Source organism: Phalacrocorax carbo, chromosome 17 (genome assembly GCF_963921805.1).
Source record: "Phalacrocorax carbo chromosome 17, bPhaCar2.1, whole genome shotgun sequence".
NCBI classification, from domain to species: Eukaryota; Metazoa; Chordata; class Aves; order Suliformes; family Phalacrocoracidae; genus Phalacrocorax; species Phalacrocorax carbo.
In genome coordinates this window covers 12,278,533-12,304,416 of record NC_087529.1, presented here as the reverse complement: position 1 = coordinate 12,304,416, position 25,884 = coordinate 12,278,533, and the positions used below count along the sequence as shown (strand labels likewise).

The 25,884-nt window shown below is 46.5% G+C and overlaps 1 protein-coding gene across 1 annotated transcript in view; it reads right to left on the bottom strand.

Annotated features, from left to right (window-relative positions):
* GALNT17 (polypeptide N-acetylgalactosaminyltransferase 17) overlaps positions 1 to 25,550 on the bottom strand; it is a 221,134-nt gene extending 195,584 nt beyond the window's left edge. The window contains exon 1 of the mRNA XM_064467721.1: positions 25,085 to 25,550. Within this exon, the coding sequence (XP_064323791.1) occupies positions 25,085 to 25,322 (238 nt within the window). The 5' untranslated portion in view covers positions 25,323 to 25,550. The remainder of the gene's footprint in view (positions 1 to 25,084) is intronic.
* Positions 25,551 to 25,884: the final 334 nt, after the last annotated feature.

Genomic DNA, 25,884 nt, shown 5'->3' with positions numbered 1-25,884 from the left:
CAGTTAACTTCACTAGACAGAGACTCAACAAAAAATCCCGTGTCCTGGCTTACGCACACTCTACATAAACATAGTCTTGGACCAGCAATCTGTGTCTTCGGGCTTTTCTAACCCTCACAAATGATTAGAAAATGTTTGATGCTAAGCAACAAGTCAATTATCCCAAGCCGATATGTGGTACTCTCCGGCATCTCTCACTTTCTGCCCTGGACATGCTTTCATGAGCCACGCTAGCCGTCAACAAGAGCTGGTCTGGGAGTCTTCCTGGGGGCTGCATAGGAAAGCAACACCTATGTCTGGGTGCTCCATCTGCTGTCATCTGAACCTAAATATTCTGAAACAATTTAGGGCACAATCTCCGATGTGTGCTACAAAAGAGCATCCCTTAGTTGAGCTCCTAGTACCTTTTAACATGCAACTCCTTTGCATACATATCTGCTCCCTCCATTTGTGACTGTGTCCAGCTGAGTCTCCAATACCCCTTTCTTCGTACAGATGTTGGTCCTGTACAGTTCTTGAGATTACACAAAAGGGCAAACGCGGGGCTCAGGCAGCGCAAGCATGAGCGGCTGATCCAACACGAGCAGCACGGCGAGGAGCACAAGCCGTGCAAAGCCCCTCCAACAAATCACCCATCTGCAGAGGCTTGGAACGAGCACCCTCACATGCTTGGTGCTAAACGCTGCCATTCGACAGGGCTTCCAACGAAGGCTCATTACACATTCACAGCTGCAGCTGACCCCCATTAGAAAGTGTTTTATTAAATTAAAACATCAATCCCAGAAATAGATGTTTGCTTAACCAACGTAAATGATTTGGGGACCTCATGCTGCAAGCCGTAAAATGAAATCAAACTGTGGCAAAGCTGAAGAAATTAAGCCATAAAAAGCAAGCAGTGGGAGGAACAGAGACACCTCTTGCCAAAAGAAAGCTGCTTATCACAGGCTCAGTACAGATCGAAAGCTTCCAGGTATGCCACATCCAGACAAAAAAAATTCAGCAAGTGAAAGCAATTATCAGGGCATACTTGGACAACAGGTACTAAGGATATTTGAAAATATAAAAAATACCCTGATTTTACAGGCCTTACGTGTAGCTTTTTCTTTCTGAAAGTTTTCTACATTTGCTTCTGTACAGAATTGGCTCAATCATTTATCATTATGAAATGTTGGTTGTATTTTTTTAAGCAGGGTAATTACATTGGTTCCAGGATGTCCAACTGAGAGTTAAATCCTGCCTATACTCAAATCCAGCACCATCTTCATATTCCCTTTATGAGCAGTGCTGTGCTGCAAGCTAGTCTACAGGAATTTACAACAAAACAAAACAAAACAAACACACAAAGACCACCGTAACCCCCACCCCCACGACGCATCACACACAAAAAAATAATCAACAAAACCCAACAAAAAAACCCAAAATACTCCACCTCCAAACGCAGAGAGGATTTTGGACACTGCTACATCCCAGAGGTTCCACTTGCTTTCTACTCTGAGGTCTACGTGTTGCAGCATTCGGTTTTTTACCCTTCAGGAAGGCTCAATTACAACAAGCCGCTTGGAGTATCTGACCCTCTACTTGCACACCTGAGCCGGAGGCGCTCGACTGACACCAATCAATCCCCTATTCCGGCTCCCAGATCTGTCAGGAACACCACTCCCAGCATCTCTTTAGAAAACCACGTGAGCACGGCCCCATCAAGCCGCAAAGTACAGTTCAGGTGGTTTTAAGGGCAGAAACATGATACAAGAATTTTTTTTTTTCTAAATCCACACCTGCCCCCTCCTCTTGCCCCTGAGAGAGATGTTCTCTCCAACTCCAGTTTATTGCAGATAGCGGCCCTTGAAACCACCCTCCTCTCTCTTCCAGCGGTACAGATGAAATACCCTCTCCAGCCGTCCCAGCTTGAGCTCGTATGATGCAGGCTGGCTCAGAGGTTTCCCAGCAGCCGCTCACTAACCCTTCTGAAGTGGCTGCATCCCTCCTTTTCCCACAACAAGGTAAGATCTCTAAGTCAGTTTTTGTTCAGTTATCCATTCCACGGCTCCAGAAAGTTGCTACCTCTCTTTAGTGCATACACAAGGAAGGCGATACACGTGCTGGCAGCCGGCAGAGGTTAGAGGCAGCAGCCCCGCAGGCAGCAGCACTGTGCTTTCGCTGCCCTTCAGCACATGGGAACAAGAGGGAAGAAATCATGGAGGTTCTGCATCACTGAGCCTTATGTGCAACAGCACAAGTTGTCAGTCTACATGTATTGGAAGAAACAAGTATTTAATTAATTTTCTCAAGAAAAACATTATTTTCCAGGGCTTTTACAGGGTCTGGCATTACTGAAACTCCACTCCTACAACAGACACACTGGCTGCTGTGCCAGCGAATGCAGAAAATGCTCTGTTTGCACACAAGGGCCCATCTGTTCCATCTCTCACAACTGGATCCAAGAGCTGCGCTGTTTTTATTTGTATTGCCATACCCACGGGAACGTCTTTATCCTACACCATGGACAAGCATGTCTGAAAAAGGACGCTGCCATCATCACTGCTCAACTGTTTTTGCGCTCTCCCTCCCTGGAGCTGAACTCTGCCAGCTACCAAACGCTGAGGACAGAAACTCTGGGGCATTTATCATCAGGCTTCAGCCCGGTTTGTCCGCTGCCATCCCCGTGGAGCAACTGATAACGGAAGTGCTTTACGTTTCAAAGCTCACAGCTTAATCTTTGTATTTTATAACCTCACCACAGAGTAGAATAACCGAATTAAAAGATGGTGAGAAGCAGAGAGTCTGCTGTGTTATGTGTGGGGCAAGTGTTATGATGTGGGGAGACTTATTCTTCAGCTAGTGGTGTGTCAAGGATTAAATGGCATCCCTAGGAGACATCTCACCAACACCCCGGCTTTCAGCTTTCAAACAAAACCAACTCACAGTGTCCCGTAACACCCGTTACCTTTGATTTCAGATTAACGTTCTGGGCATTGTGAGAAATGGTCACTGCCGCTTTAGGACCCTAAAGACCTTGAAAATGGTTTGCCAGCCATCTGAAGCCATTATCCATAGCAAACTGCCTTCAGCTAAAGGCAAGCGGCTACAATACTCGACTCCAAGACTTCATTTACCAGTTATTTGAAGACAGATATATAACAGCAAATAACGAAACAGCTTTGACTTTGGGTATCCTCCAGTTGGTACCAATCCCCAAGTCCTGTTTTTAGGCCAGACTTTCCCAGAGCTAATCTTGATACAAGCCAGAGTCACTTCTTACCTCTGCCTTCCCAACAGGCTTTCTGGTGGGTATAAAACATCCCATTTTGGTAACTGCTTTTATTTGGGCAATATCCTGCCTTTCACAACCTCTCCTTTATGTCAATGCCAGTGAAACTGAGCATGTTTCTGGACTCTTTCCTGGGGCGGTGCAGACACTGCTGGTATAACAATGTTTTGACCGCAAATGTTTTCATACAGTGCAAACACACGCATCCCACCAGGGTGCATTACTTCTGAATACACAGGCGCTACAGAGCTACCCTGCAGTGCAGCTGGGTGGCGGGACTTACCCCCTTCCCCACTACCCTTTCCTGCTGGCTCTACAGCACTGTGAGGTTAAGACCAGATTCGGAAGTGGACAAAAAGCTACAGCCTGTGACCAGCACATGTTATCTCTGCATCCTCGACCATTAATCCTGCCGCAGGTTGGGCTCGGACCGGCTTACGCCTGACTGAGGCAGAGTGAACAAAGGCTCGGCTGCCCTGCGGCAAGGCTCAGGACAACAACCTGCACCCAAACACGAGGACCCCAGGCTGCAAATCATTCAGGTTCAAAGCGGACCCATTTGGCTGACAGCACAGGCACTGGTACCAGCACTAAGGGGAGGGAAAGACTGACGCTAAATCCGGCCCTGAGACTTCAGACATGTAAATCATTCACCCCTCAGCTGACACCCCTCTCTAACTGGCCACACAGGGCTATGCAAGAATCAATTAGTTGGTATCTTTGAATTACTTAATTCTCTAAGTGCTCTGTAAAAATAAGATTTTTATTAAAACTTAACGTACCTGTTTTTCTGTTCAATCAAATGGCAAAATGGATAAGAAAGCATTGCCTTGTTAGCTCTCCAACAGTTCAGCCAATTAAAAATAGGTTTTTAAAAATATTGCATTACAATAAATCCTTCTGAAAGGAATTGTTAAATTCCTACCATAGACACAACTTTTTAATGGAATGGAATTACATTGTAAAGCGTCTTACGTTTTACATTTCAGTTTGGCCTATATATACTCTGCAGCATTGGCACACACAAATCTGAAGTGCATCATATCGACAAAAACACTAAATACAACTGCTACCAAAAAAAGAATCAAAGCCTTACTGGTTCTGACAGTAACAAGAGAGTCCATCGTGTGAGACTGGAAAAGACTGAGTTGCAAGAATCACTGCGCAAGAGGAATAGCTGCAGAGCGAAGACTGGAACGCCTGCAGACTTGCCAAGTTTTGCTCAGCAAGAACTCCACAAACTTCCACAACATGCACATTCAGAGAGAAGGGGGAAGATCCATCTGCAACCCTACCTACAACAGGTAAGACACATCCTTGGGGGGGGGTACCATCAGCTCCTGAGAACTCCATAAATCCCAACACTAACAAAATTAATGGTCTAAAGTTCCACACGGGGCTCAAGCAGTCCATGTCATTTCAGGTTCGGCTTTAAGAACCTCATGTTTGTTATCTGATACACCGAGACTCCACAGACCCTGTCAAGCAGCCCAAAGATCTGGGAGCCTGAAAGGGTCTTCCAGTGTTGCCTTCTGCAGCACCAAGACACTGCAGGAAAGAGGGTAGGAAGAGGAGGACGTCTAAGTGTTAGAGCCATTCAAACAGAGTATGAGAAACCGTCCGCCTGAGGTCTGGACCACTTACAACATGCTGGTGAAGGGTCTAGAGCACAAATCTTATAAGAAGCGGCTGAGGGAGCTGGGGGGGTTTAGCCTGGGGAAGAGGAGGCTGAGGGGAGACACCTTGTCCCTCTCTGCCACTGCCTGAAAGCAGGTTGTACCAAGGCGGGTGTTGGTCTCTTCTCCCAAGTCACTAGCGATAGGATGAGATGAAACAGACTCAAGCTGCATCAGGGGAGGTTTAGGTTGGATATTAGGAAATATGTCTTTACTGCAAGAGCAGTCAGGCATTGGCACAGGCCGCCCAGAGAGCTGGGGGAGTCGCCATCCCTGGGGGTGTTCAAAAAACCTGTAGATGTGGCACTTCAGGGCATGGTTTAAGAGGCCTGGTAGTGTTGGGTTGGGGGTTGGACTTGATGATCCTACAGGTCTTTTCCAGCCTTAATGATTCTGTGATTAATAGTGGCAATTATTTATAAAGGAATGTCTTTGACTTTTCTGCAAATATTGATGCCATTTTGCCAATGTCTGGCCCAAGTATTCTCTCCTTATTTTGGGCCTTACTTTCACACCCAGAACACTGAGAGCAACTCTAATCACCTCCAGTTAAAAACAATCAAACAAGAGAATAAAAAAAAAATCTAGCAATACAAAGGAATAGGCTATCAAAGATTTTTAAAATGCTTTTTTTATAGGAGAAATTAAATAAACTAGGACTCTTCACCCTGGAAAGAAGGTAGATGAGCTCAGAGAACATGAGAGAACTCTGCAATGCTGAATGACAAAAAGAAAAAGCAAGATACAGTTACTCATTGCACCTCCGCGGAAGTCGGGAGCACCTAAGAAGTTACCAGGCAGGCAGCAAGTTTACAACTTGTTAAAGACAAAAGGAAGGCCACCCATGGTCTTTCCCTAAAGCCCTGCTACTGGTAGTGCTAGGAAAGGTGGTCCCTTGGCTTGGCCAAATTTGGAAGTTACGCTCTCACCCAACCACAGGACTGCCAAGGGGCACGAGCCCTTGCTGGCTACTCTACATGTGATTCCGTGGCCTCTCCACTCTCCCATTGCTGCTGCAACCACCTTTTCTTGGCCACGTTGCCCAGCTCAGTGGCATGCGGGTGAGTTAGCGCTTCCCAGAGAACCCCCATGTTCTTTGCAAAGTGTTTCCACTGGAATAAAGTGTTTTATTCAAACATCTTGACAAATGTTCTTCTCCATATGACATAGTTAAGAGTCTACCACTTACCAGACCCACAGAGGGACTAAGACGCCACTCAAAGTCCCTGCAGAGTGCAGCCCAGGGAGTAAAGGCTGAGGAACAACACCACCAGGTGATGTTTTAGGCAGTGGCGCAGCTGTTTTCCCCATCACTCTGTCAGCTCAACTTGACGTACTTTCCTTTTTGCAATGGGATAATAAACTTCTATTTCACATGTGTTCCTTAGAACATATAAAACTTTTAAGACAGGCCACAAGACTTCCTCTAGACTTCTCAGATTTACTATTCTTAGTGAAGAATGAAAGTTAAAAGGAGCTGAGTTTTGACTCAAAGAAAAAGAAACGCTATTAAAAAAGCAACAGGGGACAATAATTGCATAGAACGAAGTTGTTATGGGAGCATTAATGCCCTGAGGTGGCTGTGAACAATCTTTTTTCACCTACTTGTCGGTTCTCAATTTTTAACTGCGTTCATAGATCCTGCCAAATTCCCATTGGGCTTCGCAAACTCAACATATGGCTCCAGTGAAATGCAGCTACCCACAGGGCAGGGACGTTTTCATCTTGTTCCACTCAGGTATCTGAAGAAATAAAGATTTCAGGCAAAGACAACCAGACACACACTGTTCCTACAAAATATTTATCACTAAGCAGGGTGATCAAAGAAATGTTCTTAGTACCTTCACTGACTAAATGAATGAATCTTCATCTCTACATAAACTTGTTAAGATGATCAGCTCAAACCGGACCGTCTCAGTCAGAAGCTCAGACCAACAAGCTGGCCTCCCCTTCTGCCTGTCAGGACATCATAACGCTTTAAAAGAGCAGAGTATCGATCAATTTCTGAGCATGTGAAAGCTCAGATGATCACAGTTTCTTGCAATGCTTGAGCTGCACCAAACTCAAGTCTTGGATATGTAAATTATTTTGCAGATGATGCAAATCAAGGTAAGATACAAACACAGCTTGCAGACCAGAAACCAGCACCAACGGGGCACAGCCAGCCTTCAGCAACCAAGAGAGTATTGGTTCTCTAAACAAGTTATAAAACCACCGTGACTGACAGATCAGCTTTAACTGTATAGATTCATGCCTTTGGAGGTCTGGTATGACCCATGGTCACCCCGATCTGAGTGCACATTACACTGACTTCACACCAAAGGAAACGACCATGCTAGACTTGACTGGAAGCTGGCAAACGTTGTCCCCATCTTCAAGAAGGGCAACAGGGATGACCCCGGTAACTACAGGCCCGTCAGTCTCACTTCTGTGCCTGGCAAAATTACGGATAAGATTATTCTGGGAGTTATTGAAAAACACCTGAAAGACAGTGCAGTCATTGGCCGCAGCCACCACGGGTTCACGACGGGCAAGTCCTGCCTAACAAATCTGATTTCCTTCTATGACAAGGTCACCCACCCACTGACCAAGGGAAGCCAGTCAATGTGATCATTTCGGATTTCAGTAAAGCTTTCAATTCTGTCCCTCAGTCTCCTCCTGGACAAGGTGTCCAGCACACGCTGGATAAACATGCAATGCAGGGAGTGAGCAATGGGCTGATGGGTCGGGCTCAGAGGGTCATAGTCAGTGGGGTTACATCGGGCTGGCAGCCGGTCACTAGTGGGTTCTGCTGGGACCCATCTTGGGGCCGCTACTCTTTAATCTCTTTGTTAATGACTTGGATGCAGGACTTGAAGGAATACTTATTAAGTTTGCTGATGACACAAAACTGGGAGGAGCTGTTGACAGTCTTGAGGTCAGAAAAGCCTTGCAGAGGGATCTGGACAGACTGGAGAGCTGGGAAATCTCCAACCGTATGGAGTTTAACAAGGGCAAGTGCCGGATTTTACACCTGGGGCACAACAACCCTGGATATACGTACAAACTGGGGAACGAGGGGCTGGGGAGCAGCTCCGCAGAGGGACCTGGGGGTTCTGGTCAATGGCAAGTTGAACGTGAGCCAACAGCATGCCCTGGCAGCCAAGAGGACCAACCGTGCCCTGGGGGGCATCGAGCCCTGCACCGCAGCCGGGTGAGGCAGGAGATTGTCCCGCTCTGCTCTGCACTGGGGCAGCCTCACCTCAAGTGCTGGGTGCAGTTTGGGGCATCACAGTACGTTAAGAACATAAAGCTACCAGAGTGTGTCCAGAGGAGGGCCATGAAGTTGGTGAAGGGTTTAGAGGAGAAACGATATGAGGAGCGGCTGAAGTCACTTGGTTTGTTCAGCCTGGAGAAGAGGAGGCTGAGGGCAGACCTCATCACAGTCTGCAGCTTCCTTCTGGGTCCCTTCCAGCTCAGAACGTTTTATGACTCTACAGGCAGGGCTGTAGACACATGCTGTAACTGCACGTACTTGTGTTGCTTACTCCAGCCCCATAGACAGCATTGGCCTTCCAGACACTGATGTTGTTTTGCAGGGTTAGATCCCCTACTAAGATGGTACCAGACCTGAATCAGATGTACAGTATTACTAAGGGAGCCCATTTTAAATAAAAAAGGCCACAAACCATATACCCAGCCAGTGTTTATTTGACAGCACATACATACATACAACTCCATGCGTCTCCTGGCTACCAAACTAAAAGTATGTATGGCACAGTTTAACCCCAGCCAGCAACTCAGCCCCACACAGGCGCTCGCTCGCTGCTCCCTGGTGGGACGGGGGAGAGGGTCAGAAGAGCAAAAGTGAGAAAACTTGTGGGTTGAGATAAAGACCGTTTAATAGGTAAAGCAAAAGCCACACACAGAGGCAAAGCAAAGCATGGAATTCATTCACTCCTTCCCACCAGCAGGGAGATGTTCAGCCATCCCCAGGAAAGCAGGGCTCCATCACGCATAATGGTTACTTGGGAAGACAAACGTCATCACTCTGAGCATGCCCGCCTTCCTCCTCCTTCCCCCAGCTCTATGTGCTGAGCACGACTCCATATGGTGTGGGACATCCCTGGGGTCAGTTGGGGTCAGCTGTCCCAGCCGTGTCCCCTCCCAACCCCTTGTGCACCCCCAGCCCCTCGCTGGTGGGGTGGGGTGAGGGGCAGAAAAGGCCTTGACTCTGCGTTAGCCCTGCTCAGCAGGAACAAACACACCCCTGGGTTATCAACACTGTTTCCAGCATAAATCCAAAACAGAGCCCCATACCAGCTACTATAGAGAAAGTTAACTCTATCCCAGCTAAAACCAGCACAGTATAAAAATAGAAGCAAATGTACCTCATCACCCATCTGCTGCTCCAACCCACCTACTGGGGGATCTCCGGACCTGCGGCGCTGTTTGGCAGTTCTCCGTGAGGATGTTCCTGAACATCCCGTGCTCTTGAACATGACACTCAAGAGCCCCAAAGCAAGGCACGCTGCTCCTTCTCGCTTAAGTGAAGCAATGAAGTAGATTTCCTACAAGTGTTAAACTGTGATTAACGTTCCCCCAAAGCCTTGTCTGAACCTTGTCATCTACCAAATGCCTCTGCACTGAGCTGCACGGTTCTACCCCAGCTGCAACGCCAACACCAATAATTTTAATACTAAGGAGACTCTTGAAGGACAAATGATGATTCTTCAGCTCCAAGTTCTTCAACCCTCTGACAGGTGAGTGTCAGCAAGGGCTCAGCCAGGGGAGCACAGAAACAGATACTTTAAAATGATATAAATAAAGAGCCCATTTTTTACTCTGCGCACTCTCCCCCTCCCTTTAAGTAGGTCACTCTGCCTGCTATGGAAATCAGCTTGTCTTCAAAGCAGGTTTGCTCATCTCCTTCCTTATCTCCTTAATATTAGAAATGTGCAAAGCACTGTAAGAGCAAAGACTAATTTCAGACTAATTTGATTTATTCCTGGCATGGGTATAAATATGAAACCAAATTTACTTGTCAGAAAAACCTGAAACATGAAAAACGAATGAAAGCTTGCAAGGTATCTGCCATATGGTTAGTGCTGAATTTGGTACAGAGCTACAAGTCCAAGTCCCTGACAGATAACACAATGCAAATGGAATACAAAGGGTCTTCATGACCTAGAAGGGGAGGAAAAAAAAGGAATAATAAAAAAAAAATCTCTGTAGACTGTAAAAGCTCAAGGGACTGACGTGAGAGAAGCGTTTTTCCAATTTCAGCCTGACGATGAGGGCCTACCTTTTTATTTCTTTAACCTAACATAGAGCCTTCCCATTCCGACTGCCGATTAATAAAGCGCATAAGACAAGCCTGGTCCTAACCCCACTGAAGTCCTGGAAACACCACATCTTGTACCCCTAATGATGCAAGCAAGTTCCTCGGGTTTTTCCCAGTCCAGCCACACGAAGGGACGCAGGCAGGATCCAATCGTCCGAATTTACAGTCCAGTCAGGCTGGGCTAGAGGGTTTTAAACACTACCAGCACTTTGAGCTGTGCCCATAGAGACTCAGAGGAAACGTTCATGCTGATGGAACCAAGCAGCTTCTTCCACTGTCAGCCTAGATCATTGCACACGCAGGGGCCCACCGTGGGGAGCTGAGCTCTCCCCCGGGGCTCCAGCACCCTGGGCTCCTGCAGGCTGCAGGGGCGGCCGCTGCCGCTCAGCTCCTCTTAGGAAGTTCTGGGCCCTGGCAGGGCTGAGTGCCCATACTGCCGAAAAGAGAGCCGAAGGCATGGAAAGAAATTTCAGTGCTCACAGAAGGCAAATACTGAAAAGGTTTTATCTGATAACATCTGATATATTAGTCAAAGAAAACAAACCACAAGAACGTCATCACTACTTTAATGCTCCTATCAACAATTTTGTTTAAAAAAAAAAAAAATCAGCATTTTAAAATTCACCTATAAAGGAATTTCCTAAGACTGGAAAAGCATTTGCCTTATGCACCTCTGAAAATAATCGCGTGGTACAAGACCCTGACACAGCATATTCAGCAAAGTTCTCCTAACTCACAATTGTGCAACTTCAGCCTGTTCTTTTGCTCCATTGATCCAGTCAGAAGACTCCTAGATCAGCTTCATTTTTTTTTTCCCCCCCAGCTTCTTGAGTTTCTACTCTTAAGGCTTTAAGCCAAGGCTCAGCATGGAGGTGTGAGAAGGCAAAAGAAGGAGCGGGCAAAAAAGGAAAAACATTGGGTTGTGTGGGGTTTTTTTAAATTCTGGAAGAAGGAGACAGAGAGGCTGTAGGTCTGATGCTGCCTCTAACAGCAGCAGCATTTTGCCTTCTAGACAGCAGAAATGGAGCCTATGGCTAAGCAGCAAAACACAAGTTCAGTAAATACATACCCACATTAGGGCTGTGCAGGGGGAGCTGTTGCTGGTTGCCAAAGTTCAGCATGAGAAGGACCTGCAGCACATCATACCCCGGGCACCACAGCCTCTGTTTCCAAGGCAGAAGGAATTATTTCACAGGATGTGAAGTGCAAAGATTGTATTCAAAGCTTTCACTTACATTCAAGAGTTTAAGGATTTGGTTCCTGACCTGAGTACTGTCCGTTGCACCTAACCCTAAAGCACTGCCCATATTCTGGGACGTGCTCATAAGCCACATTTACTGCCAGGGCACACCTGCCAAAAACTGAGGTTTTTTTTTTTTAAAAAAAAAAACAAAAAACAAACACCAACCACATAACTGCAATAAGCCTGGGGGCTTCTGAATTTGGAAAGGCCATTATTAATATTAATATGTATCATTTTATAGTAGGGAGAAATACAAAAAAGACAGCACTGCGCCTTAAGCCCTAGAATCAACTGGGATTTTTGGCAGCTCATGCTGGAGAAGACAGTAGCAGCTGTCAAGTCACAGCGGGAGTTGCCTCTGGTGAAGGTGATTGAGAAATGGGATTAAGAAAAAAAAAAACCAAAACAGGTAAAACTCAAAGTAAAAATGAAATGCAAGGAGGACAGACGATTGAGTTAACAGACTTTCCTTGCTTGCAAAGCACCTAAATTGTTCTGAATTGCATATTTCCCTTTTTTCCTTCAAGTACAGCCCCTGCTTCCTAACATACACTTTACAAGTTCTTTTTTATTACCACTTTTCTTGCATTTTTGACTGTTTTGCAGGGAGGTCCATCCGACTATAAGGTCAATGGCCTTATAACATCTGTGGGGCCTTAAACTAGTTTGCGTGGTCCCATCACACCGGGCCTTGGAGCTGCAAAACAGACCATGAAAAAAACCATCCTGCCTTTTCCTTCCCCGCAAGCCGCTGGGGAAGCTCGCAACGCCGCTGCCCAGGCTGGTACCTTTCAGGCAGCCACACTTCCCCTCTTATAAATTTGTTGGAAACTCCTAAGGATTATAAAAAGTCAAGTAGAGCAGGAACAAATCAAAAAGTGCTCCACCCCAACCACCACTAGGTATGCCCTCGCTGACTCGGCATGAGTTTATGCCACAAACCGATGCTCATTGAAAATATGTGTGTTCTCCAGCACTGCTGCTCCTCTGCCAAATCTAACTATTTCTGCTTCCACTGGGGACCTTTATATCAAAAACCTTCTAATGAAGAACAGTATGAGGCGAGCGCTTAATGCCAACCTGCAAAAATCACGGATACTACTCAATGCTCAGACATAGAAAAAAAGTCACCAGCAGTTAGCTTGAAACTAGGACAGCTGCAGCATTTAAAATACCTACTACAAATGGGAACTACTTAGGCACATCATAATTAGTAAATGGCAAATATTAGGAGTTATGGGAAAAGAGATCGTTAAAACAGATTTTAATAGCCCAGCATTTCATACATTCAGATGCGAAAATCCAGTCAGCATACACTTTGAGCATTAAGCCTACATTAAGAAACAAACTGCTTCATTTCTGGAGCTGTAAAAACAAAGGTTAAATGTCTGCTTCAGCACAAAACCTGTAATTTTTCCACAGTGACTGTATTGTTTTGCTTTACCCAGTTAACAATACCTGCCCCAGTTTTATACCCACACATCATCTGAACGCTCTACACGGCTAACACTTAACTCATCAAACCAGCAAAAATACTGAAGAACTACATTTGGCATTAAGGCTTCTGGAAGTAACCCATCTTTCCAGTTATACTTCATTTATATAAAATATCAAGTTGAAAATAACACCTCTTTTTTTTTTTTGCAGGCGGCCATTTTTCTACCACTTGTAACAAAACCACCAAGCGACTGCGCTGCTCTCAGAGGTTCCTGTAGCTAACAGAGCCACCCCCGGCACCCCCGCTCCCCGGGGCCGCTGCTCCCCACCCGGACACCTTGCCCCATGCCCTCTCCCCATCTTGCCCACCCGTGACAGCCCCATCATCTCCCCCCTCCTCTGCTCCTGTGGTTTCTCAGCCCCATTTTTTTTTGGAGCTGCCAGTTCAGTCTTCCATTCCTTTTCCCTTTGTACCAGCTTTTGTCCCTCCATGGGAACAATGATACATGTTTTTTTCAGACACCATTTTCAAAACCATCTGAACCACTTTGCTGGGATTAGACATAAACATGATCTTGACAATATCTGACCATCTCAGCCTAATTCGAAAAATGATAAACTAAAGCAGTTTCTCACGGTGGAAAAGGCTGGGCAGCCTCAGAATAAGATGCTACCAGAGGTATCTACACCTGGGCCTGCAGCTTTGGTGTGAATTACTTTCTTTGGATACCCAACTCCAGTAATTGTAACTGGAGCTGGGTAGCTCTGGATATGCAGTTCCAGTAATTACAATCAGAGCTGGATGTTCAAGGGAATTCCAAGGTTTTCCAAACAGCTGCACAAAGAACATAAATTATGCCGGATGCCTCAAATTGGGATGTGATGTTGAAGTCTTATTCCTTTCTGTTCATTGCCTCTTTCCTCACTGAAGCCTGGCAGCCGGTTCTAATTTGCAAGGTCTGATGCTGTTCTATAGGATCAAACAGGCAGCATCAGTAGGGAGGAAAATTTGTGGAAGGAACATAGCGTTAATTAGCATCTGGAAGTTGAGCAACTTCCTGAGAAAGGACTGATAAAAGTGTCAAAACCCATTTTACTGTCTAACCCCTTTTATGTCTGTGCAGAACAGCTATTAAACTCCCCCACAAGTCACTTACTGATTCAGTGCTTGATCCAAAGACAACTGAAGTCAATATGACCTGACCCCAGTAACACCTTCCATGTAAGACATTGTAAAAGCCCGTAACTACCTTTAGACTCTCCTGACAGGGGCAGATTTCTGAGCGAAAGCTGTCTGCATGCTCATAAAACATCTGCATGATCCAGCTGCCATACTGCCCCTTCATACCACAAGCACTAATCGAACAGCACCACATTTGAATCGCCCCCCTTCACGGTGGAGAAAGCAGCTCACCCGCCCCTGGCCCGTTAAGTTAATTATTCATTTATTTCTCCAGATACTGCAGTTCTGCTTCTGACCTCCACCTGCAGAGCTTAAAAACCAGCTCTGTCCTGTTGGGCATTGCGCGTGGTCAATCAAATCAGCCTTATCCAAAAGGAACCTGCCCCGCCACCAGCACCTGCTCCTTCAAATTGAGACTCCCCCACCTTCCCACAACCAGGGGCCCACCACATATCCCTTCCTGAATTGGTGCACGGTGGGTATTTTCCTAATTTTGAACCAAAAGTTGAAGCTGTCCCCCATAACTCACAGGGGCTTGAGCTTCTGGAGGCAGAAACCCTGAGGAAGTACGCAGCCAGGAGCTGCTGCCTGCCCCCTCCCCAGCCCTCGAAGCCCACAGAGACCCTTGAGCCGCATGACTCGGCTCAGCATGCTGCTCCTGGATGAAGCCTCACTCCTGCCTTCTGCTCTCACCATTACTGCAGTCCCCTCTGCCCGCCTCCCTCCCTCCAGCTTCGCTCGCACATCCTCCTGCTCTATTATTTCATTTTCTTACACATCTTGCCTTCAACCTAGCCGACATATAATTAATACAGATTTAAACCAACATGAGTTTTAAATCCAAAAGCCACAGGGAATTAACACAACATTAGGTCTAATTTTCCCCCATCTTCTGCCTTACTCTGTTGCATGATTTATCTCACTAAAGGATAAGCGGTTGGAATGGCCTGTTTCTCACTGGGTTATAACCCAAATATATGGGACATGAACCAGCCAGGGCCACTGGGCAGGGTTGTAATGTAAGTGGTAATCAGTTAATTAAAGATACATTCCAATCATTGGCTGCGGTAAGGAATAAGAAGTGAGGCAAAGATCTCTCCTATTCTTTCTCAGTTTTTCTGTTCCTACCTCTTAATCCCAAATATTTTCAAATCCTCAAGACACATCTACCACTTTCGCTTTGTTCTCATACCATTTCCCACATATAAACCTCTTAATCTCTCTCTGCCCTTGAGACATTCACTCGCAGTAATACATGAGGGAACTTAAACCTCTAACTAGTGTATTTTTCCTAATATTATCCTAAGTGACTTGTCCAGCGTCACACAAAGCGTTGGAACTAAAACTGAGGCCTCACCCTTTCCTGCTGAATGCCTGGTGCCCTTACTGGTGACACCAGTCCCTTCTGATTCCATGAACAACAACTTCAAACAAACTGAAGTTCCACATGATGGTGTTTGGTCTACACTTAGCAAAGGGCAAAGCACAACGTGGCCCCAGACTTGACTACAGGTTGAGAGAAGTGTAATGGTTATCACTTTTATTGCCTTGTCAGTGCAAATATAAAAAGCTGAAATAAAATCTAGCAGAATAGGGTCTTTATGTTCCAAGCTATTTAAAGCATTCAATGTTCCAGCACACTTCACTAAAGGTGGTACACACTAAAAAACACACAAAGGTCAGCGAAAATTATTTTAAACCCAATAACAGAATATACGCAAGCTTTAAAATACCATTAAATGGCTTTTCACTTTTTTTTTTTTTCCTTCCTTTGCTTTGTGTTTTTAGAGTATGATCAAGCAATTGTTCTGGAAGAGTTTGTGGTAATTTGATACAAACATGAGCGCTCTCGTTATTTAATTTAAGGTACAATACAGGCTCCCAGAAATTCTCGTTGTTTCTTTTTAAAATTTACCTTCTCGCTTCATCTTTATGCTTTGAGAACATGCACAACTATGGCGGGCCGTTACACTGCCCGAAATACTACAGGAACAAATGAAGATTAAAACAAAGGTTACATAAATTCTGATGACTGTCAGGTACGAGACCTTGCTTGACTCTCTCGTGCTGTCTGCAGCTTGAGGAAACACCCAAAATAACTCAGCCAAGGCACTCTTGGTGTCTGTTACTCCACTGTTGATTTTTCTCTTGTAATGGTTTTCTGCTCCCTGTAGCCCAGCAGCGCTCAGACATACCAAGGAAAGCAATTTGGATTTCCATTGCCTACAAACACAGAAAGGCCCTGCTGTTAAGTAGGGGAGATGGGAGAAAAGGAAACCCTGTATCCCGTTTGGGTGCTGGGGAATGGAGACAGGGAGAGTAAGGCTGCTCAAGGGCCCCAAGGCAGCACCCAGCAGAGCCCAGTGCTTCCACCGTCCCCCCCAGAGCCTTTCCCTACCAGACGCCAGGGAAGTGCTAGCGGTGGGCAATCACACTGCAAACCACGGGAAAGGCCACAAGGCATTTCTGCTTGCACGTAAACCAAGGGTACTAAGGGAAAGAGGGACCAAGGATTCCCTTTCCTTCCTCAGCCTCAAATGCTGACGCATCACACAGTTGGTTTTACTGTGCTAAAATTAAGAAATCAGGTGCAACGAGGCACGCCAGCTGTGCAGTAAGAAATGGTGATTTACTCTGTATGACACAGCCCCAGCTTTTAAGATATCTTTCATTTCCCTATCAGCAGGAAGAGCGGTGCTCTTACGTAACAGCCTGGGTCGGACAACCTAGGAAGATCCCTATTTTCAAAAGATCCATTTACCAAGAGTTATCGTATTACTCCCATATTACAGAACCTGTGAAGCTGTAGGTGTTTCCTGTTCCAAGACCGAACAAGCACCGTAATATGGCAGATAGACTTTAGCATCGCTGTCTGTGCGTATCGGGTATCGGAGCGAGTCGCAGGGAGCGAAGCCCGGGGAGGGCAGCATCACAGAACGGGTACGCGTTACACAGCGAGAGGCACGCGAGCAGAGACCATCGGGTTTTTAAAAAGGAAAATGCAAACTGTGATTTTTATCCAATTCGCTCCTGATTATAGGGAATTGTCTGGTTTTTTCCAGATAACTTTGCACGTCCCCCCTGACAAAAGCATCAAAGCCCTAAGATTGCATCAGAAGCACGGTATGTAATTGCTCAGTGACAGCAGAGGAGGCTCAGCATAGCACTCTCCTGCACGTAATGTTTTACGTAGGGCTCTCATTGCATCATTACCGCATTATTTTTAGATAACCATCAGTGAATGTCAGCATGTGGGTCGATAGCTATTAGATTTATAGGCAGAACTAGCTACGCTTGTAGCGGTAAGATGTAAAGCATTCGGCAATTTCTTGAAGAAATTTGACCATGGGGATTGGGGGCTAGAAAATATGGTTGCTAGTACTCCCAAAACTGTTTAGGAAAAATAATATTGTACCACTAGGATACATTACTGAAGCTGAATCACTGCTATTGACTCACAGTAGGGTCAATACTACGCGTATGGAGTTTGAACAGCCCTTTGCAGACTTCAATAAAGATATCTTACCAAAAAAAAGTCTCACTTTTAAGTTTAATATTTCAATGTGCAGAATGCCCTCACCTAGCCTGGGATCCAGGCCTGTCTGCAGGAGCTGGGAACTGGCAGCCTGCCATAACATCTGGACCAGATTGTTCAGTTTTAGATAAAGATTAGTGGCATAAATCACAAAATGAGTAAAACCTTTTTAATTACCTGAGAAGGCTCATTTCTATTTTCTTTTGTGCCATGCCTTATTAGCAGGTAGATTTGCTCCCAGGCAGCACACAGCATTTTCTTATTAGAAATGCATGGGCTTTCTACCAGGAGAGACGTAATGAGGTAAGATGGTGGCCAAGAGTAGACCAGAAGGACTCCCCAAAATCCAAGCACATTGACAGCATATGCCTAAAGCCAACTTCATCCATCTGTCCTCCCTGATCAAAGCGGAAGATCTCCAAGCAGCAAGCATGGGACGCTGTCATCTCAGCAACGCCTGCTGCCTTCCCAAAGGCCTCCGGGTATCCAAGATGCTGCACAAGCCCAGCAGATGTGACACTCCACCGACGGCGGAGTCGTGCCCTTCTGGAGTGGCAGCTGGAAGCCAGGAAGGGTGCCTTCGGGCACTGAAATGTTTGCCAAATGCATCCAATTCCAAATGTCTCTTACTGGAGACAGAATAGTACACCACGGATCTGGACTGAGGCTTGGAAATCATACCGTAATACACATAATCACATCACTTTTTTTATTGTTCTCCTTATAAAAATATTCCTAAAATCTGCCTAACTAATCGGGCTGCGTAAATCTAATGTACCTTTGTAAATTTTATCATTGAGGTAAGGGTCTGGTTCTCCATTCAGGCAGACCTGAATTAATATGCAAGAATAAAACACCAACATTGTCACTATTTTCTAGTCATTGCTGTTGCATCTCATGAATCTTGTGTTGTCTCTGCATGATAAATGTGTTAGTGGCTTATTACTCATTCATTGCCAATGACAGTGAATATTCGGATGATGATGCCAAACAACTATCGAAAACAAAATTATCTATCAGTTCCTAGTCAGCCGGGTTGTAAACTAAATGTCACGTTAACGTCTAAGCTTCCAGACGCTTCCTAAATGACTATCTGAAGCCTTATCTTTTAACTCCATTATTTCCCTAAGGAGTATTTCTTTTATTCATTCTTTGATAGGTATCAGACCCAATTTCCATGAACCTGATAAGAATAATTTACAGAGCAGCTCTCAGGTGTCTCGAGCCTATGCAGACCACTCTCCTGCAGCTAGCAAGTTTAGGCTGGGAACTTCTAAAAGCATATACTGAATCTGGACAACATGCATTATTCCTGATGGGGAATATGGCAGCCAGACCTGTTAGACATATAATAAATACTAAAGCAGCCATTTTTATCAAGTAGCTATATAAGGCTATACAAAATAATACAGTTAGTTTCTACTTCAGAAATATCATGGTAGTGGGGCAGACAGGGAAACAGCATCTCAGATCCTGGGTGATAACCGGTTAATTCAGTAGTCACATCCCCATCGCGTATCACTGTATCTTCACATCATCATTTCTTATATCAAAGGATTTCATCCAGCAAGGCTCTGCTCATATAAAGAGCTATTTTATTTCATTAACATGATTAAAGTTTGGGCCTTTCTGCCGACAAACAGCATTTCCCTACTCTCAATTATTTACATTTAGTGGTTTATCTTAATCAGAGAATTTCTTGGCATTTTAGTTAATGTATTACCTACCTGTTAAAATCTTAATATTACTGGTCTGTGGGTGCAACACTATTACATACTACTAAATGCCTGATAGAACCACTTTTAATCTGCCTTATTTACATATATAATCTTTATACTCAATAGTTAGCTACGTTTGTAATGTACTTTGAGGATGATAAGTGTTATAGAAGATAAGCATTATCTTACCCTTATGGGAAGTAAATCCACATATCTCTAAAGTGTTTTAAGTTAATTAAGTGCCATTTTAAAGGGGGATCGCGAGCCGACGCGAAAGGCTGTGTTTCAGTATTGGCCCCGATGTCCGTACGCAACCCTCACAAAGTTAATTTCCTAATTGGATAAGCAGACGAGAGCACAATCTGTGTGCAGGGAAGCTGCTGGCACACACTTGTTCGTATCTCAGCATGTGCAAATAATTCCATGTGCAAAAGCACAGACGCAAGCTTGTCCAAAAAATGAACATAGGCTTATTTAACCACCGAGGAATTTAAAGTTCCTCTTCAACTTTTAACATTTGGTAAAGCAGCAGCTTACTCTCTCTGCACTTCTTTAGCATGAAGGGAAAAACCTTCCCCGCTCACGCATTTTCTGGCCAGCTTCAGTGGTTCTTCATCACTGGCCTCTCATTTACAGCAGTTTGCAAATAGCTTTTATTCTCTCTGATCTTACACATAATCTGTTGTGAGTTTACACAATAAAATTTAAAAGAAGAGCTTAGGACGAGTCAGCAGCGCCCTTCCACAGTGTTTTCTGTCTTCCTAATATTTAGCTTGAAGTAAAGAATTTTTATAATTTTTTTCACACTACTCAAAGAGGCCACATCATTCCTGTCTCCCTGGCTTCCAGGCAGCTGAGTACTTACTAGATTCAGCTGGTTTTGGGTATCAACCAAAAAGCACTAGAGAGGGAGTTTATAGCCTTGGAGGCTTCAATCTAAGACCCAGACCCTTGCTGAACATGCACAGGGAGACACAGAGGTGTTTACCCCAGCACACCTGGGAGGTGGCTGGGTGGAATGTCCCTTAGATCACCGGTGACCAGCAGAACCGATCTGCTTGCACTTGTTTACGGTGCTCAGGTACGATAGATACGGCTAATGGCTCCCCCCCACGCAAACCAAGGTTTATTTAGAGCACTATCCCTCCTGCATTCTTATTCTCAAACAAGCAGCACTAGTTAATGACTAAACTATTTATATATTGACTTCACGAGGTTCTGGCAAATAGCGTTTAGAACACGGGATTGCCCACTTTTGGGCAGGATCAGACTCGGAAGGATAGGGACAAAAACCAACACACAAAATCAGACCCGGGCTCTTTCCTCCAACCTGGGATGAATAACCAATATTGGCACAGCCCCAGCGCTCTGCACACGTAAGGAAACCTGCTTACGGACCCTATACATCCCACCAGCCTCTCAGTGCCTCAGCAGCAGGTGTCCAACTTCTCAACGCTTCTCCCACCTTGGGCAGGCAGCACTGAAGGAAAGCACCAGCCTTATCCTCTCTCCATCTGAGGAGGGAGCGAAGGCGCGCTGCGCTGCTGTGAACTTTTCCCTTTCCTACACCTGGGGTGGGATCAAGCACAACTTCAAGAGGACAAAGGGAGGTGGAGGAGAGTAATGCAAGAGTTCAAGGAAGAAGAAACACAGCCACGTAAAAGCTACCTGGGGCAATACCTCCAAGGCCATTGCTTGTAGGAGGGGAGATGAGCAAATTCTCACCATGCATTGGATGCGGGACCCAACCCGTTGAGAGGAGCCTTACGGTGGGCAAAGTCTTTGTACGCTGTTTCATGAGGCAGAGTGCAGCTTTTCTCAAGCCATGTCACTCATCATATATATCACTTTAACATTAAAAAGTTGGCCCACCTTTGCTGTATCAGGATCCTACAAATGCATTATTTCCCAAACTCCTCCGGAGGGAGAGAGCTGGGTAAATTGAAGAGTTTTCCCAGTGCTGCCCAGCAAGAAGCTGAATGCTTTCTTCTGAGTCTTTACTCGCTCCAGCTCCTCGCTACCTAACTGTCACAGAAGCACAGAAACCCTCTCTTTGTAAACACAGACCCAACTGAAAAGTTCATTTTTGTGAATCTCCATAAAGTTGGAGATAATCTGGGCCACGATTTTTGCTTATATAAATACCAGTGCACAAAAAAATTAGGTTTGGATCCAAAAGACACGTTGTAGTTAACACCCAGAGTAAAGCGCACATGTTCCTTCCAGGCCTTCATTAGCTTTCTCTGAACACCTGCTGAACAAGAAAATTCCATCCATAAAAGTGACTACAGAAGCTAAAAGTCCTCTGAATTCTCAGATAAGTGCACACACGTACAAACCCCTGCATTTCAAAGGGCACCCTTGTACTTCTCAGTGACTGTGGGAGCCATCCAATTAGAGAGCAGCAAAAAGCAACACAAAAGCAAAAAGTAAAACCCAAGACTTGTGCAATGAACTAGAGAGCAATAGCAAACTATTAAAAGGAACAAAGCACACGTACAGTTCTCCATCAGTTTTAGGCCAAAAGAAAACTGAATAGACAAATTTGGACAAACCCAAGTCTTCTCATGGATACTTGATGAATTACAAAGGGTTGAAAAAGCAGGGCCACCGCCTGCCGTGAAGGCTCCCGACCCCGTTCAGCATCCCCAAGGCACTCTTTCAACCACTGTCTGAAACAAGCGTCCCACGGTTGACACAACGTAGCTTCGTGCAACTGCAACCCCAGCTAACGGTGGCTAACAGGAAACACTGCATGACGAGGAAGGTGCATCACCTGGAAGGTGAGAAGTCATTTTAGGAGCAGATCGGGCCACATTTAGGACAGCTCTTCTCGCACAAAGAGGACTAAGAGGAAGCCCAGTGTTAGTTCCAGAACTGTGGTGCAGAGAAACGCTACTCAAAAGGAACAACTCTGTAAAACAGTTAATTTACCAGACCCAAGGCAGTGGTGTTTAGCTTGTTTTCATGGCCAACATTTACAGAAATAAATAAATATACACGCACACATACGAGATTAGGGCTGCCATACCAGAGACAGCTGTTATTTCCAACATGCTTTACGCTACGTTTTTCAAAAAACAAAACCAGAGCAATGGCATGATCAGATAGCTCATTTGATCTTTACAAAATGGAGCTTTTTAAGAGATTCCTTTTTTTAAAGATGGCTTCAAGTCCCACTGAAATCCAGCCAAGTCCTATAACACAGAAAAAAATCCATAGCTGACTGCACCCAAACCGTGGTTTATCTTCTCTCTTTGGCCAAATGACTCCTGATGCTCCCTGAGGTGCCGGGTTTCCACGTGCTACAGGACACTATATTCTAACATTTTGTACGGGCTAAACCACAGGTCAGATTTAAAACCAAACACAACCTTACACAACGGAAAGCGAATTCTCTCGGCGGATGCGTTTTGCAGTGAGCTTGTCTAAGAGCATATGGTGGCTTTTGTTAGACACTTCACACCAGCATGCAACTTCCCTGTCCTAAAAGCAGAAAAACAAGAAAAAAAAAGTGAGCTTATATTTGCATACTGCAAGCAGACACTGGGATTTTAGCTTTGGGTTGTACTTCAAGTGCCCAGAACGAACGCTGATTTGGGCACAGAAAACTCCTGGTGGGGAAGCCGGTCCAGCCGCCTCCGCAGCCTTGGTCCTATAGACTGTCTCAGCACACCTGACTGTTTCCTTCTAGCGCCGGTGGGTGGTGATGGAGGTTCACCTGGCCCCCCACGTCTCGCTCTAGACCCATGCCTTACTGAAGCACAACACACAGACATCACTCAGAGAACAGAGCACACCGTACTTTTCTAAAAATCGCACGTACCAAATATATACTTGACCCGCAGTTACATAACTGCTACGCCAGAGCTATTTTTTAGCCAGACTCATCAGTGTTGCTATAAATCACCCCGGTACGCAGGGGCCAGGCAAGATGTCACATTTACGTGCTCAGCTTTCTGCCTGCCTTAAGAAAACATTTGTGATACGGGCAGTGTATCTGTTAGCTCTCTGCCTCCCCTGGTCTTTGGGTGCACGACTGCTCCTCAGCCCTGAGCAGGCTCCTGTACCGCACTGTAATCGTACTCCAAGTGCCCACAGCCGCCGGCAGACCAGACAGCACATTCCGAGCTGTCCTTACGCTCCGGCTCCTGTTACAGGCACCAGCTAGCTCCGAAAGCAGCCCCAGGGCACATCGGAGCAGTGAATCCCACATTAATCTCCACAGAAGAAGGGTAATAACTTATAATTTTAGCTCTCCCTCTGTTTGCAGGAATGGCAGATAGCATCATGATTACTTGTCCAGTACCAAGGTCCTAGCATGAGGTCTCCTGTCCTGACCTGCAGCTATTACCCCTTTTTAAGTAAGTGCCTAAATCTTCCTGGAAACTTCTGCCCTAGCAATATCCAGAAGCAGCCAGCTTCACAGTTTGATTGTAAATAACAACCATCTTTCTACCTTACTCTTTATTCTTTCGTTTCACCTTCTTTGTCACCTAACAGTGCTCCTTCAGCATCTTGTGCTGCTAGGCACTTTCACAGGCAGGACAAGTTTTTCACGCAAGTGTGTAACAGCAATAGCAAGCAAGCCTTCCTGCTCAGCCGAGCGCTTCTCGTTCTGTGCAGTGCTTTCCCCAAAGCACAGACGCTGAGACAACTGCTACGCACCAGGAAAGGTACGTCTCAGTCCTGCACCTGCCTCACCTCCTCGGTGCAGAAGCATAATCAGCAGCAGCTCTGCTTCAGTCCGGAGACACAGCGCGCGCTGCCTTTCGGTTCAACGCGGCACAGAATCGTGCATTAGCTTCATATTCAAAACTCAGAGAGAAAATCGCACCGACATTGCCAAAAACATTAACTCCACTAATTCTGGTACACAAAAACTTGCGGTCGTTAAAGCTACAGAGATTGTAAGCAATAAACGGGATTCTTGATTGAGATTATGTTCCCAGTTTGTGAATCTACAGGGAACAATTTAAAAAAGAAATTAGCTTCCACAGTCAGTGTTTTAATTAGATACCTCACCTAGATTTTTTACATCTTTACACGATGTTTCTCTATCCCACATGGCATCTTTAAAACTCCCTTTTTACATCTCAGAACTACTGAACCTGGTGAGATTTTAATAGAAATCCCTTCACTATGCTATAAAGAGAAGCATTACTTGAGATTTTAATTAGCAGCTGTCAATGCTGAGCCATAGGAAATACCGAATAGTTCGCTTAACTTATTAGCAAAAGTGCGTTTTGCTTTCTGACCTTCTGCACTCGAATGATGCAACATACTTTCTTTGCTGTTTAAAAACTCCCTTCCAAAAAACCAACTCTGTAATAGTAAAAGCCATTCCCTCGAATCAATATACAGCGTGCTGCTCCAACCCGTACTCCCCCACCGAGCACCCTTCTCACTTGACGCAGAAATCACGACACTGTAATTTCTCGACCGCTACTATAAACCCGAGAGGCAGCGTTATATTACTATGATTTCATCCCGTCCTGTACAAGGTACTCTAAGCTTTAAACACAAAGGGAACTTGGAAATGAGGTACTAAATTGATTCAGCCCGTAGGGGCTCCGTTTGCACGCCAGCACGGGAAAAGCACGGTTCTGTCAGGCAAACTTCGAGCGAGCCCGCCCTTCGCCGCGGCTCAGCGCCCGCGGCCGTGCCCGAGGGGCACGGAAGGCAGGGGAACTAGTCCTACCGTTCAGCTGCCTGTAGACTATATCTTCCAGGAGGGAGAGTCTCTTCAGCACCGCATCCTGGATGGAGCCGATGCCGTGGGCTGTCAGGTTGGCCACTTCTGCCCTGGGGTGGATGTCATGGAAGGAGTCGCCGCTCTTGGCCGTGATGGGTCTGCACTTGGCCAGGAAGAGGACGAAGCCAGCCACCGCGATCAAGTTTAACACCAGCAGGACTTTGACTCTCCTCAAAGAAGCCATCAAACTTCCCGAGGGGCCCCGCCAGCCGCCGCGCTGCTGCAGGGCTAGGGGAGCGGGCCGGCAGGTGCCCGCCGCCGCGCCCGCATCCCAGGGCGCCGCCGGGCGCGGGGGGCCGCCGGGCGCGGCCTGGCCGCAGGAGCCGCGGCGGGGAGCGGAGGGCTGCGGGGCGCCGCCGAGGAGAAGCGCCGCTCGCCGAGGCGCGGCGGAGCCCGCCCAGGGCTACGGCCCCGCCGAGGAGACGCCGCCGCCGCCGCCGCCGGGGCCGCCCGCCCCGCTCCGCCCGCCGCCGCGCTGCCGCCGCCGCAACTTCATGCCCCGCGCGGAGCGGCCGCGCCTGGGCTGCGGGGCGGCCGCGGGCCCGGAGAGCCCTGCGGCACCGCCACCGCCGTGCCTGCCGCCCGCCTCCGCCGGCCGCGGGGGGGGCATGCCCCGCCGCCCCGCCCCGCCCGCCCGCCCGCACCGGGGGGAGCGGCGCGGGGGTCCCGCCCCTCCCGGCGCACGGGGAGGGGGGGAGGGGGGGGAAGCGGGAGAGTCGCCGCAGCGGGGTCCCGTGTGCGTGTGT